The sequence below is a fragment of the Hippopotamus amphibius genome, chromosome 11 (genome assembly GCF_030028045.1).
Source record: "Hippopotamus amphibius kiboko isolate mHipAmp2 chromosome 11, mHipAmp2.hap2, whole genome shotgun sequence".
Lineage (NCBI taxonomy): Eukaryota > Metazoa > Chordata > Mammalia > Artiodactyla > Hippopotamidae > Hippopotamus > Hippopotamus amphibius.
In genome coordinates, this window is record NC_080196.1 from 40040620 (window position 1) to 40059132 (window position 18513).

The 18513-nt window shown below is 49.5% G+C and overlaps 1 protein-coding gene across 2 annotated transcripts in view; it reads left to right on the plus strand.

Moving 5' to 3' along the window:
• CPNE5 (copine 5) overlaps positions 1–18513 on the plus strand; it is a 90908-nt gene that overhangs the window by 35961 nt on the left and 36434 nt on the right. Inside the window, exons 4-9 of one of the 2 annotated variants that reach the window (XM_057700460.1) lie at positions 3306–3409; positions 4784–4823; positions 5040–5116; positions 6867–6926; positions 9022–9072; positions 9359–9422. In XM_057700460.1, the coding sequence (XP_057556443.1) occupies positions 3306–3409; positions 4784–4823; positions 5040–5116; positions 6867–6926; positions 9022–9072; positions 9359–9422 (396 nt within the window). The remainder of the gene's footprint in view (positions 1–3305; positions 3410–4783; positions 4824–5039; positions 5117–6866; positions 6927–9021; positions 9073–9358; positions 9423–18513) is intronic. The other variant, XM_057700461.1, reaches the window with a different exon arrangement.

Sequence of the window (18513 nt, forward strand, 5' to 3'; positions counted from 1 at the left end):
CAAAATTGGTCCATATCCACAGGGTGCTAATCAAATAATCAATTGCATTCCACTGAGGAAAATCCATTTGCATGTCTGTGGATAAGAACCATCTGCATTACTCTGTGCTTTCTATAAATTACAGACTTGTAAATTAGCTCAGAGATAATGAAAGATGCAGACCTCTATGACATCAGATACCTGGACTAGTATGTGAAACAGGACACCCAGTGATCTGCTTTTTTTGTAGATTTTAATAACTTTCACACTTCCCCAGCCAGGGGGGGTGCCCTGTCTTAGACCTTTGTATAGAGTTCTGTTAGCACTGTTACCACACTGTATTGTAGTTATTTGTGTTTGAGCTGTCTCACCTATGATAGAGAAGTCCTTAAGTACAGGAGTCATGTTCTATTTATGTTTGTAACCCAGCACCCACCACACTGCCTGGCCCACTTTATAAGTGCTTTAAAACTATTGAATTCATAACCGAATTGAATTGGATAACTCTAAGAAGCAAGCAGAACGAGTAGTATTATTCTCCATCTTCTGATGAGGAGACTGAGGCTTTGAAAGACTCCAAGTCACACAATCAGCTTGTGATGAAGTTGGAACTCAAACCCTCTCATCCATTTCCTTATTCAACCTACTTCATTCAACGATGAGTACCTACTGTATACCAGTCACTGGGTGCACTGCCGTCTTTGCCCTCGGGACCTTACCTATAGGGCAATGTGGCTTAGAGAATGTGAGCCAGCATGCCTGGGTTGTGCCTTGAAGTCAGCAATTATTGGCCATGTGACCCTGGACAAATTACTTGGCTTTTCGGTACTTTCATTTTCTCATCCATAAAATAGGGAAGCCTACCATAAAGGATTAAATAAGGTAATAGGGTGTAAAGTGCTTACTGCAGGTGCTGGTGCTATAATCATCAGTGACTCTGAGCCTGTGACTCTGTTAACAGTGTGTCACGTCCTGAGCTGCAAAGATGAGGAACACTTGGATCCTCCCATTGCTTGGGAAGCTCAGTCTAGCGGGGTGGAAAGAGTGAATCATTATTAGGGCTTGTGATGAGGGCAGCCATAGGGATATGAGGAGGATTAAGGGAGCACAGGGGAGGGGGTGGGAGTTGGAGAGCTGGACCTCTGGGGAGCTGAGTCCTTAAGCACTAGTGATTGGCCTACATGGGGTACCTGCCAGGAGGAGGCTGGTGTACTGACTGAGGTGAGAAAATGAGTCCTGACCCAGGCCACAGCAGCGGAGGCAGGGGTAAGGGAGAGAGTTAGCTGATGGAATTGACAGCAGTGAGAGGCTGATTAGATGAGGGGGTGAGGGCAGGAAGGTGCCAAATCTAGTGCTTCCCAGATGACCCCACACCGCCTTGGGTGGGAGGTTCTCTTTGTGGGTTTCTAACTTACTTCAGGGGAGACGGGGACACCAAGGTATGTCCCAGACAACCAGGGAATGATTAACAGGACTTTCCTGGCGGTCCAGTGGTTAAGATTCCACACTTCCACTACAGGGGGCATGGATTCGATCCCTGGTGAGGGAAGATCCTACGTGCTGCACAGTGCGAACAAAAAAAACAAGACAAAAAAACATCAGCAACCTATTTTTTTAAATTTTTTTTTTATTTTGTGTACTTATTTTGTTTACTTTGGGGAAGGTCATGCCCTACCTTCATGGATACAGTACAGTGCTTTTACACTTTATCTTTTAGCCCCATGTCGTTTTTTAAAAATAAAATCTCACCAGAAATGCTTAGTGGAATGAACAGATGTGAAAGAGCTGCTTTGATAGAACAGGTGGCCCAGAACAGTGCCCACACTGCCCCTGCTCCACGGCACGGGAAGACTCCTGGGAGCTCCCGCCCCGTGGACCACAGTCCAGCCCAGTGGTTCTCCAAGGGAGGTCCCTGCACCAGCAGTGTCAGTGTCTCCCACATTTTTAGAAATACAGATTCTCAGGCCTCATCCTAAACCCACTGAATCAGAACATACAATCTGTGTTTTAACAAACTCTCCAAGTGATTCTGATGGCTAGAAATGGGGAGTGACTTTATTTGGAGAGTTTAATGGGATTTAATTATTGAGTGTCCAATGTGTGCAAAATTCTAGTGCATACGTTGCAGGGCATACCCAGAAAGTTAAGTCTCTGCATTAGTTATCTACTGCTGAGTAACAGATTACCCCAGAGTTTAGCCACTTAAACAACGGGGTCATTGATCTGGGTGTAGTTTTGTAGAATCCTTTACCTCAGGGTCTCTCACAAGGCTGTGGGCAGGGTGCTGGCCAGGGCCTCAGTTCTCTCAAGGTTCAGCTCAGGCAGGACCCACTTCTGAGCTCACCCAGTGGTTTTTGGTAGGATTCAGATTCTCAGGGGTGGGTTGGCTGACAGCCTTGGTTCCTTGCCACATGACTTCTCCATAGGGCGGCTCACGGCATCTGGCTTCATCAGAGTGAGCAAGCAAGAGAGAGGGGGTGCCCGAGCTTGAAAGCACAGTCGTTTATAACATAACCTTGGAAGTGACTTGTGCTCTAGTCCAGTCTTCATCAGAAGTGAGTCACTAGCTCCAGCCCACATTTAAGGGGAGGGGATTACACAAGGGCATGAATACCAGGAGATAAGATCTTCAAAAGATCCCACAGCCCATACCTCTGCCTTGCATTTACAACTGGGGCCTCAAATCAGTACACACCTAACGCGGAATCAGTCAGAGAAGGAGGATGGTCATAGAGGCGTCACAAGCTCAGTGATGGCTCAGAGAGAAGTAATTCTCTGGCTGGAGGAATCAGGAAGTTTCCTTGGAGGCGGCCGGCATTCACAATGGACCTTGAAGGAAAGGAGGACGTGCCACTGGCCAAGAAGGGGAGGCCGGGTGGAGGACACAGCATAGGCAAAGGCAGTGAAGTGAGCAAGTGAAGGGCCTGCTCAGGTATCCAGATATCAAAACCCTCTCACTTGGGAATTCCCTGGCTGTCCAGTGGTTAGGACTCTGCAGTTTCACTGTTGAGGGCCCGGGTTTGCTCTCTGGTCAGGGAACTAAGATTCCACAAGCCAAGCAAACAAACAAACAAAAACAAACAAAACCATCTCACTTGAGTGGAGCTTATGTAGAGAAAGGGAGAGTAAAGTGACAATGGAGACTGGAGCCATAGGTGGATGGCTTCCACTCTTAGATGTGGAAACTCTCTCCTTGTGGTTGCGGGGGCCAGGAGCTGGGAGAGGCGTGGCTTGCATCACTGAGTTCAGAACTGAGGGCTCCAAGCCCAGTGCTCCCCTGTCCCACCAGCCTGGCCACAAGATCCACGTCCCATCTCCTCCTCTAGTTTGGACGCACTGAAGTCATCGACAACACACTCAATCCTGACTTTGTGCGCAAATTCATCGTGGATTACTTCTTCGAGGAGAAGCAGAACCTCCGTTTTGACCTGTAAGTGGAAGATGGTGCTGAGGATGGAGCTGGGGAAGGAACCACGGTTGGGAGGTGGGGCTACAGGACCTGTGGTTGGGCAGGAGTTTCCTCACTAGGGAAAGCAGGGGGAGCCGTGATGGTAGAGGACGCCCAGGGTTGGCCTGGGATGAAAGTGACGATTAGCTGAATCCAGCCCCAACCTCATCAGGAGGTGGAAAGAGGTGGGGAGAGGGAACAAAGCCCCCCCCCCCCCATTTGTCTCAGTGTGGCAGGGTGCTGGGCAAGCTACATGATTCTGGGGTGGGGGTGTTGAGGAAAGATCTTGGGGGCAACTCCAGCTCTACTTCTGGGAGCCCTTTACGCTCTCCCTCTGTCAAAGCTTGTTCTGGGAGAGGGTCCCCTCCAGTTTCCCCTCCTGCAGAGGTAACCTGGCAGAAGTTGCAGAGTGCCCCTCTCCTGAGGTTAAGGGTGATGGTGGGATTTTCGTCTGGTAAGCAGGTGGAGGAGGGTTGTTTTGTTGTTTTTTCAGGGTATAGGGTGATTAGAAAGGACTGTGCGTTAGAGAATTGTAGACAGAGTGGGGAAAAGGGGGGTGGGCACTTGAGGGAGCAAAGGGAAAAATGCAGTGAGAGGAAATGACTTTAGAGGGAGCAACAAAGGACTTGAGGCCCAGGGCAGCCCACTGTAGGGGAGTCAGCTGGTGACACTTTGGAGAAAGTGCTCAGGGGAGGGGGCTGGCACGATGACTGAAGACTGCCCCTCAGCAGGAGTCATCGGGACCTAGAATGGCTGTTTGGCTGCAGAGATGGCCAGTGTGAGTAGGGGCGGGGTGCTGGGGGAAGGGCTGCAGGTGAGGCTGCAGGTGAGCCAGCCTCAGGTAAAGGGAGGTGCACAGCTGCAGGATCAGCTGCCTGTGGCAGGCAGAGGTACAGGTGTTAATGCCGCCCTCCTTGAGTGACCAGGCCTGAGGGCAGGTTGGGCAGGCCTGGGCAAAAGGAAACAATCAGGGAAGGTCAAAGACAAGGTACTGAAGTCCAAGGGCAGCCAAGCCTTAGCTGGGAAGATGGGAGAGCAGGCAGTGAAGAGCAAGGTGGCTTGGATACCTGTGAACCAGCCAAGGTGGCAGAGCAAGTTTATTTCATTTTTTCAATTTTTAATGAGGTATAACATATACAGTGAAGTGCCCACATCTTAAGAACTCTATCCCATGACGCGTTTTGACTAGTACCCCAGAAGGCTCCCATTTGCATCTCCCTGCTTTTACTCCCAGAAATATCCACTGTGTTAGTGCCTGGTTTGGGGGATCAGGGGGTCCTGGCTCAGCTCAAGAAGCCAGGAAGTTTGGGGCAGGATGCCCCAGCTGCCTTCACCATCTCTCTGTGTTCCCTACAGATATGACGTTGACTCCAAGAGTCCTGATTTATCCAAACACGTGAGTTCTGCTGGTGCCTGCCCAGCAATTCTGAAAGTCTTTTAAATGCCAAACTCTGAGTTGGCCTCGGGCTCCACTGTGACACAGAGTGTGTGTCTGATGCTGCATCCTGTCATTTCAGAGCCCTCATGTTTCCAGGGGTGGAGTGATGGGGGAGGTGGGATGGCTGTGAACAGAGTGGGTGACAATGGTCTTTTCTGTACCCTGGATGTGCAGGATTTTCTGGGCCAGGCCTTCTGCACCCTTGGAGAGATTGTGGGGTCCCCTGGGAGCCGCCTGGAGAAGTCCCTCACGTAAGTGTTCAGGGGAGTGGGGGCTGTCTGGGTTGCTTCCTTAGTGATGGGCCAACTTCCTGTTCATCCTTGCTGAGGGCTGGGCCCAGGGAGGGGCAAAGCAGTCAGCCAGTCATAACAGGCAGTAGGAAATAAGTAGACCTCATGGGCCTTGCCCTTGCAGGGCTTTTAACCCAGTTATCTTGGAGGGACCCCAGCTCAGTTTTTAGAGCCCCATAGTCCTTAGCATGACCCTAGATACCATCTAGCCCACTCCCACCCCATCATTGTATAGGGGAAGAAACTAAAGCCCAGAGAGGGAAAGTGATTTGCCCAAGGCCACACAGCTAGGAAGTAGAAGAGCTGGGATTTGAACCCAGGGATCTACTCACATAGAATATTCCTCAGATTATTCATATCTTGTTAAGGCCAGAGCTGGACATGGTGAGACCCCCCCCCCCCATCTCAGCCTACCCCTGCATCGTAGGGTTTTAAGTGCTTTTAGGGGAAAACTATCAATATTACACTGAGCAGACTTTGGGATGAGGAGTCCCAAGGTTTCTCACAATGGAGCCTGAGGGTGGCTTCAGGGACCAGCCAGGGTTGGCCAGATGGTGGGGTGACCTCTCTTGTCCCCGTTTCTCAGGAAGCCCCAGGACCAGGGCACAGGCGAGAAAGGCCTGCAGACTAGGACAAATGTCCAGGTCATAGGGCAGGGTGGGCACAAAAGCCCCCCACTTGCTTCTGCCAAGTTCACACTGGATGCTGTCCCCTCACCACGATCAATCACTGCAAGAATGTGTTATTGGAGGGCGGTGGTCTCTCTCCCAGGTCCTTGTCTCTGACCCCCAGGAACTGTGTGGTAACTTCAGGGCCCCCAGAAGGGCCTCCCTGTCCCCTGAAAGGTCTCCTTGGGTTCACAGAAAATAGTGATAAATAGCTATCACTTATTGAGAACAGGGAGTAAACCCGTGTTTGGGAGCTCTGAAGCTTATAGAGTTTGAGGTCCCAAGTGTGAGTGTGTGTCTGCCCCTCTCAGCTCCCAACTGTCTGGGTCAAACGCACATGAGTTATTTGGGTCTGTTTCCTGTGCTGTCCCCTGGCCCACCTTTGGTGGAGGGACAGCTTCTGGGGGTATCAAGGAAGATTTGGAGTAGGGGATGGCTAGTGGGAGAAGCTTTAAAGGGCAAGCAGGATCTAAAATGTCAAGATGCTGGCTGTTGGTGAAGGAGGGGGACCTTCTCGCCCCACTGAAGTTTTCATGTGTCTAAGTCTAGTTGTCTCCCTGGCTAGACCTATGAATGGCTCCCTTTCATTGGGCATCTATTCTGGGCCAGGCAGTGTTTTGTCTCCATGACCTCATGTGATTCTCTCAGTAATCTCCCTATTTCACAGCCTGCACACTAAGGCTCAAAGAGGTAGAGCAGGGGTTCACAAACTGTAGCGGTCACCAGCATCACCTGGAGGGCTTAAGTACAGACTACTCGGCTCCAACCTGACGTCTGGACAAGGGCCTACGAATTTACGTTTCTAACATATGCCTAGGGAATGTGATGCTGCTTGCCTGGGGACCACACTTTGAGAACCCCTGGGGCGGAGTTGACAACAAGGTTTGGGAAGAAGACCTTTCCTTCCCCTGGCCTGTGGCTCTTGGTCCTGTTCTGATGTTTGCCCCAGAACAGAAACTGTCTCCAAGAACCTAGATGCCAAGTGCTCTGGCCTCTCAGGATGAGGATCCTCAGCTCATGACCTGCTCTCTCTCTCTCCACAGAATAGGAGCATTCAGCCTGAATTCCAGGACAGGCAAACCCATGCCAGCTGTATCCAACGGGTAGGCCACCAGTCATCTCTGGCCCTGGAGTCCTCAGACATTCAGCCCATTCCGCAGAGGGGCCTCAGAGTCCTGGCCCAGTCCCTGCTCCCAGCACTGTGCCTTCAGGCTTGGTCAGGGGCAGAGAGGGTCCAGGCTCCCTGCTAAAGTACCCAGGGTCTTCGGGCCACTCTGCAGCTGGCCCTCCCCCATCCAGGCTAGAGCTCCAGCAACCCCAGCCCCAGCGGCTCATAGGACTTCGGGGAGCGGGGTGGGGCTTAGAGGTAGGGGCTGTTTCTGGTTATCAGCAGGGGCTGGGCACTCTTCCTTCCTTTCCTCTCCCTCGGCCCAGCTTCTTTCACCTCCCACCTCCCACCCTTCCCCTCCCTTCTCTTTATCTCCTCACCCCTCTTGCTTCCACTGCTGGATGTCAGCCTCCTCACAGAGCAGATTCTGCTAAATCCTCACTTTCTGCATTTGCTTACCAGCTGTGGCGGGCTAGCCTTGTTCCCCCAGCCCCGACACTGACCATCTGCTTTCGGCTGGCCTCATGCAAATATGGCAACGAAGACTCTCCCACTCCTTCCCCTTCCTCTCCTGGTTGGAGAGAGGGTCCTCACCTGGCGGGGGTTAGCGGGGCCAGGGTGGGGAGCATCTGCTTGGGGGACCAGCCTGCAGGTGCCTCTGGAGATGAGCTTTTTGGCTGAGTAAGCAAAGCTCCACTGGCCTTTGCTGAAGGCTCCTAGAAGTTGGGGTCCCAGCAGCAGGACTGGCCACCAGACTAGTGGGATGTGGGGAAGGGGCCATCAGGGGACACAGGGATGCTCACAGCCCAGGAAGGGTATAGATGCTAATTTACAAGAAGAGTGAAAAAGCAGCAGTTGGAGAGAGAGCAGGAGTCAGAGAGAGAAACAAAGGGAGAGCGAGAAAGACCAGAGGGAGAGAGGGAGGGAGGCCGAGCAGGTGGGAGCAGATTAGGGCTGAAGAGCATAGAAAGAAAGTTCAGAAATAGAAGAGGGCCCAAGAGGCAAAGAGAGGAGGTGGAGAACCATCGGACAGAGGCGGCTGGTGTGAGGAGTCTATCTCCCTGGTCAAACAAATCAATCTTTACTAGCAAGGAGGGCCAGATTGGGGGGTGGGGAAGGTAGGGAGGGGCTTTGGGTTACTCAGCTCAGCTGGCCAAGTCTAGGGGGACAAGTTGGCAGGCACGGACACCTGCCTATGGCAGGGGAACCTCCAGATGCAGTCCCTTCTCTGCTCACCTGGTCTGGAGAGATCTTGCTGTCTCATCAGCCCCCAGGGCCGGCTCCCATGCCTCCCCTGCCTCCTCTGTTGGAGAACCTCTCCCTTCAAGAGCTGGCACTGGGGAGAGCTCCATCAGTGGTTCTCAAAATGTGTTCCACAGTTAGCACGCTAGTGGCCCTGAGGCTGGCCTGAGTGTGGGCTGGATTTTATCGGCTTTGCACAATTGTTGAGGGAACCGGGCAAGGAGAGAAATGGTGCTCCTGAGGGCCTTCTTTGTGCCAGGCACCGTGTGTGTGCATATTAGTTAGTAAAATGAACGCTACAATCCCACCTATTTTTATAGACCAGGAAACTGAGACTCAGAGAAGTGTAGTAATGAGCCCAGAGTCACCCAGCTGCTGGACAACGTGCCACTTTCTTCTCCCTCCCAGTGGCCCCTGGCTACACTGGGACCCCCCTAGGTTAGTCCTGAACATCGGAGTCGGGTGGGCTGGTGCCTGGAGGAGGGGTCCCTCCTGACCAAAGGGAGAGGTAGTGCAGGTACCGGGGTAGATCCCCACCCTGGGAACTTGCCCTCCTAGAGGGGATTCTCTGGGTGGGCCGACTTCCTGTCCTGGCTGGCCACCTCACAGAGGAGCCACATGGTTGGCCGGGATCTCTCTCCCCTGGAGAGACCCCAGCCAAGAAGTTTAAGGGGAGGGAGCCATGGGAGAGTGCCAGGAACGCTGCCACCAAGAGTTTACCAGTCCACCTGCTCTACCCCCTCTTACTGCGATGAATCAGAGTGGCTCAGAGCTGGAACGTTCTGGGATTCTGGGGATCAGCTGGGTGCAGGGTGGGGTGGCTAGCCCACGAGGTCTTTTGCCCACAGAAGTGGTCTTTGGATGGAAAGTTTGAGGACCACTGGTCTGGAAGCCTCCGGGTGAGTCTGGATGCTTTTCCGATTCTAGGACTTTCACTGCAGACAGTGCCCTTCTTGGCGGGCTCTTTGGGAGCAGGGGGCGGGGCAGCTCCAGGCCTGGGGCCCTGGCCCAGGAAGCAGTGCCCTAGGCCACGGGAGACTCTGTCTTCTTAGGGGCTTTTGGGCAGGTCTGCTGGATGGATGGTGGGGGGCGGGAGGAGGATGAAGAGGGCTGATTCAGGGAGAGTTTAAGCTCGTGTCTCTGTCTTTGCCTGACTTGCCTTTCTTTCCTCTTCTCCTCTCCCAGTGGTGTCCCAGGGAAGAAATGTGGCACCATTATCCTGTCCGCTGAGGAGCTCAGCAACTGCAGGGTGAGTGTCAGAGGGACTCCAGGACAGGACCTGGTGGAGGTGGGGATGAAGCAGTAACAGAGAGCAGGCCGGCCTCTCTGTGACCCTGGGACCATGTGTGTCATTGGAGGGGCTGGGGGAAGACAGGGGTCCTCAGTCTGACCTGGCGGTCATAGAAGTTCACAACACCGTACCTAGACGCTGTCTTCCCTTTTTACAGCTGAGCTGACTGAGGCCCAGAGACAGGAAGAAACTCACCCACAGTCAGCAGCAGAGCTGGGCTGGGAGCCCTGGTCCACTCCCCATCATGGCCACCACTCACTTGTCCTTGAGCCAAGACTGCCTTGGCGCCGACACTGGCAGCAGAGGGGCCTTTTCAGTCTTGGAGCCTGGGTGCTTGGCATTTAGTTGTCATTTTTCACTTTTAGCTCTGGAGTAGGGTGACACCCCTGCGTGGGGCTGAGGGAGTGACAGCATGTGGTTGGTGTGTGTGTGTGTGTTACGAAGCCAGAGTCTGCAATCCTAGGCAGCCCTTGGTTTTGCTTCTTCTGTGGGACTGTGGAGAAGCAGGAGATGGAGATAGCTAGGGTGTAGCCAAGCACCCAAGAAGGGGCTCAGGGGACCCAATAGCTAATAATGATGATAAAATGCAGTAATGATGATAGTTATTGTCTTTTAATGTCTGGGCATTTTACGTTATCACTACTTTTTTTTAATGTAAATTTATTTATTTATTTATTGGCTGCGTTGGGTCTTTGCTGTCGTGCGGCCTTTCTCTAGTTGCGGTGAGTGGGGGCCACTCTTCGTTGCAGTGCGTGGGCTTCTCGGTGTGGTGGTTACTCTTGCTGCAGAGCACGGGCTCTAGGCGTGCGGGCCTCAGTAGTTGCGGTGCGTGGGCTCAGTAGTTGTGGCTCATGGGCTCTAGAGAGCAGGCTCAGTAGCTGTGGTGCCCCGAGCTTAGTTGCTCCGTGGCATGTGGGATCTTCCCGGACCAGGAATCGAACCCGTGTCCCCTGCATTGGCAGGCGGATTCTTAACCGCTGCGCCACCAGGGAAGTCCCATTATCACTACTTCTGACAGCAATCCTAAGAGGTAGGATAACCATTGTTATTCCCATCTTATGGATGAGGAAAATGAGGCTCAGAGAGGCTAAGTTACCGGTTCAAGGACAATAAGTGGGAGAGCCAGGGTTCTAATCCAGGTCAGCCTGATTCTGAAAGCCAGGCTTATTCCCCTAAACCACCCAGGCTTGCGTGCCCCTTAGGTTAACTAGGAGCCACAGGTGGGAACACAGTGGGTCATGAGGAGAAAAGCAGGCAGCAGCGACAGTGTGAGCACAAGACCAATTCTGGGCTAACCTGGGAACCCAGCCTCGTATGGGGCTGGGTCCGGCTCAGATTACAGGGCCTGGGGAGGGTGAGGAGAAACAGCATTTTCTGACCTTCCCGAGAAGGCACTGTAACTATTGTATCTGTTAGCTATCAATATTTACCATTTTAGAAATTAAAATTGAGGGATTTCCCTGGAATTCATTAAAAAATAATGGTAGTTTAACCCATTACAGATTAACAGAAGTAACATCTTTTTTGAAAAATAACTATATTTTCCAAAATAAAAGTCATCTAGTGAGAAGCGTGCTTTGCTTTACATTAAAAAAAATTGCTTTAATGTCTGGCTTAACAGAGGGGCTGGATTCTCATATCCGCTTCTGCAGTCAATCTGTTATGATATCACTGTTGGATAACTTCTAGAAAACTCCATGTCTTATCAGCATTATTATGAAAATACCTCTGGCCTCATGGACTCCCATGGAGGTTCCTGGTCCATACTTTGAGAACTACTGGTATGTATAGAGGTGTAAATTGTTAGCCAATATATTTTTTTAAATTTATTTATTTATTGGCAGTGTTGGGTCTTTGTTGCTGCACAGGGGCTTTCTCTAGTTGCTGTGAGCTGGGGATACTCTTCATTGTGGTGCACAGGCTCCTCATTGTAGTGGCTTCTCTTGTTGAGGAGCACAGGCTCTAGGCGCATGGGCTTCAATAGTTGCAGCACATGGGCTCAATAGTTGCGGCTCACGGGCTCTAGAGCACAGGCTCAATAGTTGTGGTGCATGGGCTTAGTTGCTCCGTGGCATGTGGGATCTTCCCAGAGCAGGGCTCGAACCCATGTCCCCTGCATTGGCAGGTGGATTCCCAACCACTGCACCACCTAGGAAGTCCTGTTAGCCAATTTTTTTAAATTAATTAATTAAATGGCTGTGATGGGTCTTCGTTGCTGCACACGGGCTTTCTCTAGCTGCAGTTAGTGGGGGCTACTCTTCATTGTGGTGTGCAGGCTCCTCATTGCGGTGGCTTCTCTTGTTGTGGAGCATGGGCTTTAGACACATGGGCTTCAGTAGTTGCGGCACAGGGGCTCAATAGTTGTGGCTCGTGGGCTTAGTTGCTCCACAGCAGATGGGATCTTCCTGGACCAGGGATTGAACCCATGTCCCCTGCATTGGCAGGCAGATTTTTAACCACTGTGCCACCAGGGAAGTCCCTGTTAGCCAATATTAATTGAGTGATTGTTTTGAGCCACACACCGTGCTAAGTAATATCAGTTTATTTATCTGATTATTATAATATGTAATGCAATCCATAGTATGATGTATTATAATATCTGATGTATTATGGTCCTTGTTTTACAGAGAGGTTAAGGGACCTGCCCAAGGTCACGCAGCCACTGAGTAGAAGAGATGTGAACCCACGCAGTCTGGTCCTAGAGCTAGAGTCTTTTAACAACTAGGCTGTAATGTCCCAAACTCTGCTTTCAGGGGCTTCCAGTTGGAGAATAAGACACAGAATTGATAGGACAGGGCAGTATAACAATGACCAAATCGGCTCAAATGCAATTGCTCGATCTGGTTTCTCTACTTGTCTGTTTACCTCAGTGGGTCTGGAGGAACTTGGTTGCAGGACTAAACCTCCCCCTCGTATACACCCAGCAGAGGGCATGGTGTGCAGTAGGTGATCCCAGGGGCTCTTTCAAGAATCTGTGCTTGAATGAATAGGAATACAAACCAAATGTTTAGTAGCCGGTGATGATGAAAACGCCTACACCTATATATGCTGGTGATCTCGACGCTACTGGAGTTCTGACAAGGGAGAGAACCCAGCTGACATGTAGACTAGAGCTTCTGTTCAAGCTGCCTGAGCCTCAGTTTCTTCACCTGTGTGCTGGGGCTGATAGCGTGGCTGTAAGAATTAAAGGACATCATGAAATCAACTGTTCTTAACAGGGGCTGGCCTCCTAGTGGGTGTCTGGGAAAGACTGAATCTGAATTCCCTGAAGCCTAAATTCAGTTTGCCCCTACTCAGTCGGTAACTTCCTCCCTAGTTTATAATTAAATAGAGTAATATAAGTGAAAGTGCTTTGGAAATTCTAAAGCTCTAGACAATGCTGGGTGCTGTTATTGGTCTAGTTTTCCAGGATTAGTAAACAGTCCACGCTTAATGCCCACTGGGCTCTCCCTCCTCCTCCTCCTTCCCCACTCCTCCCTCCCGCTCCTTCATCCAGGGACGGCAGCAGTTTCTTCGATTTAAGCTGTTTCAGACCAAGTGGGGGTGGGGGGCTCCCTCCCTTCCTCTTAAGATTGTCAGCTCCTTTTCTTTCTCCTTTTCTTTCGGGGCATCTTTGGCTGAGTTCTGTCTTTCCCTAGAATACTTGCAAGGAAAAGAGACTAATTCCCAGCATCTGGCTGAATTAAAATAATTACATCTGAACAGCTTTGCTTCTGTCGTTCCAGCATTCAGTAGGAGGATCAAAGGAAGAGGGTGGGGCCTGAGAGATGGTTTTTCACCAGAGCAGGGCTTCCTGCTCAAATGAATATATTCTGCCGAAGCAGACAAACCCTCCCTTCATCCATGGGGGTAGTGTGGGCGGGCAGGGACCAGCAAAGGCTTAGAGTGGACTCCAACGGGTCCCCAGCATGCTTTGATGGGTTATAGAAAATGCTTCTCATCTAGAATTTATTTTTTTTAAATTATTTTTTTGGGGGTACACCAAGTTCAATCATCTGTTTTTATACACATATCCCCATATTCCCTCCCTTCCTTGACTCCCCCACCTCGAGTCCCCCCCACCCTCCCCGCCCCAGTCCTCTAAGGCATCTTCCATCCTCGAGTTGGACTCCCTTTGTTATACAACAACTTCCCACTATCTATTTTACAGTTGGTAGTATATATATGTCTGTGCTACTCTCTCGCTTCGTCTCAGTTTCCCCTTCACCCCCCCGCCCCCTCCCATACCTCGAGTTCTCCAGTCCATTCTCTGTATCTGCATCCTTGTTCTTGTCACTGAGTTCATCAGTACCATTTTTAGATTCCGTATATGTGAGTTAGCATACAATAGTTGTCCTACTCTTTCTGACTTACTTCACTCTGTATGACAGATTGTAGTTCTATCCACCTCATGACATATAGCTCCATCTCATCCCTTTTTATAGCTGAGTAATATTCCATTGTGTATATATGCCACATCTTCTTTATCCATTCATTTGTTGATGGGCATTTCGGTTGCTTCCATGTCCTGGCTATTGTAAATAGTGCTGCAATAAACATTATGGTACAAGTTTCTTTTGGGATTATGGTTTTCTTTGGGTATATGCCCAGGAATGGGATTACTGGATCATATGGTAGTTCTAACATCTAGAATTTAAATACTAAGAAAGTTCCAACAATCAGAATTTGATCCAAAATATTATTCAGTGATACTTGATGTTGACAATTATGAGCTTAATCTCCTGAAGGCCTTGAATGACCAAAGACTTCATTATGCTGAGCAGTAAAACAATGATTATTCCGTGTAACACTGAGCAATATTTGCATAGTCCTCACAGTTAACCAAAACTCTCGTGCTAACAGTCTGTTTGCTTGTCACCATGGGGCTCAGGGCTGAGTAGGTGTGAGAGACTGACCCAGGGTATAGATACACAGAGGTTGAAGTAGCCTGCCTTGGAGTGCCGGATTCTAGCCCAAGCCTTGGTTCAGGGAATCTTTCCCTCACCCAACAAAGTCCTGAGTCTTCATGGTACATGGAACAGCTATGGGCTTTGTGGTCTTTGTCAGGCCAGTAGCCTTAAGCAGGCATGGTGCGTGGCTGGGCTTCTGGAGAGAGGCAGGAGGCTATTGCGGGTGCAGGGAGTGGATAGCTTCTTGCCTTCCCCTCCCCAGACCCTTAGCCACCCTTAGGGCTGCCAGACATCCAGACCAGCCTGGCTCTGGAGCCAGGAGTTCCCAGCCAGATGCACGTTCTCCCTGCCTCCCAGTCAGGTCCCCGCACACACTGGCAAGAGTGTGGCTCTCCTCTCACCAGCCGGGGGAGTCAAAGCTTCACACTGCCGCTGCCCCTCCCCCTCCCCTTTTAGGTATCACCAGCCTGCTCATGTATGCATTCATATCATTTCATCAAATGTGCTTTGGCTCAGTTCATGCCCTCCCAGAGTTTCCAATTTAGTATGAGAGACAGAAATTGCCAACCAGCAGTCTCACTACAGCAGTGGTCCTCAACCTGTCAGGCACACTGCCGCTTTTTTATAACAAATATTTTATAGCGCTCTTTAGTCTCCTGAAGGAAAATTCATGGATATACTGTACAATATTCCAAAATGCATAGAGGTGAGACAATGAGCCCTTGCAGCGACCTGGGGGAAGATGGATCCAGGCAAAGAGATTAGCTCTTGCAAAGGCCCAGGAGCAGGGGAAGAGTGATGAGTGACATCAGAGAGGCAAGGGTGTTGGGTGAGTGTGGGGGATATGTTGTGTGGGACCTTGTGGCTGGGGAGCTTAGCTTTTTTATTTTTAATTTTTGGCCTGCATATGGGATCTTATTTCCCTAATCAGGGATTGAACCCGTGCCCCCTGCAGTGAAAGCACAGAGTCTTAACCATTGGACAACCAGGGAAGTCCCCTGGGGAGCTTAGCTTCGAATCCTAATAAAGTCAGAACTCTCATTGTTCTAAAGACAAACTTCAGAGAGAGCCCAGTGTCTCCACATGGGAGACTCGGGAACAGTCCTGGGAGGGAGGGAGAAAGATAGGAAGAAAGAGTTCAGGTGAAGTGGAGGGAAGTGGTGAAGGTTTTCTTTTTTCTTCCTTTTTTTTAAAATAAATTTATTTATTTTATTTTTTACTGCATTGGGTCTTTGTTGCTGCACGTGGGCTTTCTCTGGTTGTGGTGAGCAGTGGCTACTCTTCACTGCAGTGCGTGGGCTTCTCGTTGTGGTGGCTTCTCTTGCTGCGAAGCTTGGGCTCTAGGAGTGTGGGCTTCAGTAGTTGTAGCATGTGGGCTCAATAGTTGTGGCTCGCAGGCTCTAGGGTGCAGGCTCAGTAGTTGTGGCCCACAGGCTTATTTGCTCCAGGGCATGTGGGATCTTCCCAAACCAGGGATCAAACTCATGTCCCCTGTATTGGTAGGCGGATTTTTAACCACTGTGCCACCAGGGAAGCCCGGTAAAGGTTTTCTGAGACTTAGAATATTCAGGTTGATGTTTGGGAAAGATGTGTGTGTGGCTAGCACAGGTATAAGTGTCCTGCATGATGAATGATCAGCATTCAGACATCACCCTTTAAAAAAGTTTGTAATGTTTTGGTCTTAGAAATCATCTTTCTAGTTAAAAAAAAAAAAAAAAGAATGAAAGAAAACAAAACAAAAACATTTTTCCTGATGCGAAAAAGATAATGTATTCCTGACAGCTGGAAAATACAAAGAATAGAAACATCACCAAGAGATAATCATTGTTGACATTTTGATGCATTTCCACCAAGGCTTTTTTTCTGGGAGTACAAGTATATAGTTTTTTTCCTTGTAATTAGTAGAATATGGTATCCAAATTTATTTTCTCGCATCACCGGATTTTCTTGGAAGACATATTTAATAGCTGCATATCATTTCTCTGTTGTATGGATGGGCCATAATTTATTAAATCTATTCTCTTAAAGGAAACAAAATATGTGTAATTAATACTGCAGTGAACATCCTCATAGCTGAATCGTTCCATTTTTCTTTGAACTTTAGTTGATGGATTTTGGTTGGTATCCCAGACACACATGCTCAATGAGTGGGAGGAAAAATGGTCAATCTGGGGTTTCAACCTCTGAATGACCAAATCAACAGATACAAAACTGATTGGATTGCTCGGTCATTAAGACAACAAAGAAAAACCAGCTTGACCTCAACGTGGTTATTCCAGTCAATGTGTAGAGACAGGCCCAGTCTCCTAGACCAACTTCAATACTCACCATCTGCATTAGAATAAACTCTAGCCTGTGGGGTCTTCGCTGCTCTCCCTGAAAGCCTGCACCCCAGGTCTCCTGCATCTGCCGTCTTATCCAGGCAAGCTGGGGCTGTGGGCCCCTCTGTGAATGCAGAAGCCCTTCCAGAGGTCACTGGTCACAGCATCACCCCCAGCTCTGACTTGTGTTCCCCCACTGCTGGAGTGCTAAATTTTAGAGTTGTGCTAATGATTCTTTTTCTTTCTTTTTTTTTAATTTAATTTTTATCTTTATTGGGGTATAGTTGATTTACAATACTGTGTTTGTTTCCCGTGTGCAGCAAAGTGATTCAGTGATATATATACATATATCCATTCTGTTTCAGATTCTTTTCCCATATAGGTTTTTTCTTTTTAATCAATGTCTTTTTTTCTGACTATAAAAAACAATGCACCAATTCCAGGAAACTTGGAAAATGCAGCAAATATTAAAGAGAAGACAGTAAATGTCACCATGGTTCCACCATCTATTTAAAAGTGCTTCTAAGGGTACAGTGCATGAGCAGTAGGGCAAAGTGGTTAAGAAACTGGGCTCTGGATCCAGACCAAATGCCATCGCTTACTAGCTGTGTGACCCTGGGCAAGGTACTTGACCTCTCTGTGTCTCACTTTCTTCTTTTGTAACATGACTTTATTTAGATTTTTGATATTTTATGTATCATGGATTTTTGCATTGATTTTGATTTTTTTAAATATCGCATTCAAATCTTTATTTTGATTACTGAGATTTTTGGAGTCCCTTAAATTTTGTACTTGCCTTATCCTTGCTCTGACCCTGGGGGCTGCCAGCAAGACCCAAGCCTGAGCAGCCTTCCATTCTCCCCCACGGGGTGTGGCTAACCTCTCCCAGCCTTCAGCCCATCTGCTGACCTCTGGGCCTGACCTCTGACCTACATGGCCCTCTCCTGGATCAGGGAAGCCTAACATGCTGGAGCGGGCCAGGCCACCACCTCAGAGAGAAAGGCTGTTTGCTGTGGTCTCCCAAGCAGCCTGATGAACATGCAGAAAGATGCAAATTGAGGCAATCCTGCTGTTTTAGAAGAACTTAATATGTTTTTTTAAAAGATAGGGTGAAAAGGCAGAAATTGCCAAAAATTGTATATTGTAGGAGCTGCTTTACCGTCTCTGCTGTCGATTCCAGAGATGCTTCTGGTCTGGGAAAGGCCTTTCATGTGTTCAGAGAGCCCTACTCTCAGGCTGAGAATGTCAAACAGCGGGACCTCTGACCCTCAGCCAGGATCTGCTGCTCCGTAATCCTGCTGGCGCAGTGCATTTTGTTGCACCTTGCCCAGCCTCTTCCTGGGATCACATGTATATCCAGGGTTGATTCATTCATTATCCCTTATTTAAGGGGAACCGTCAAAGCACAGTAAATATGATTGTTGACATAACCCAGAGCCACCTTCAAAAGCAGGTCCCCAGGCAGCGCCATGTTCCTTGTCTCACAGGCTCCCCGTGGGCCACACACCCATTAGGGAGGAAGCTTGCCTTGGTTACAGCCTAGAAAGCTCTCTGAAGTTCTGTCTTATGCCCATGGCTTCCACAGTGGCCCCATACAGTTTATCATAATGGGCTTTTGGTGAGTGTTCCTAGGTCTGGATGGTGTTAGGGAGGGCAGATCAGGTGGAACGACAAAATAAGCCCCTACAACGCCTCACACATATTTGCCATGGCGGTGGGGTGGAGGAATGAGATGAGGCTCCCTGGCGGATTTTCCCAGTTAGATGGATTTCAGAGCCAGTCTTTTTTTTTTTTAAACTATTTTACATAGAGGAAACCTTTCTAAAATGGATTTCACAC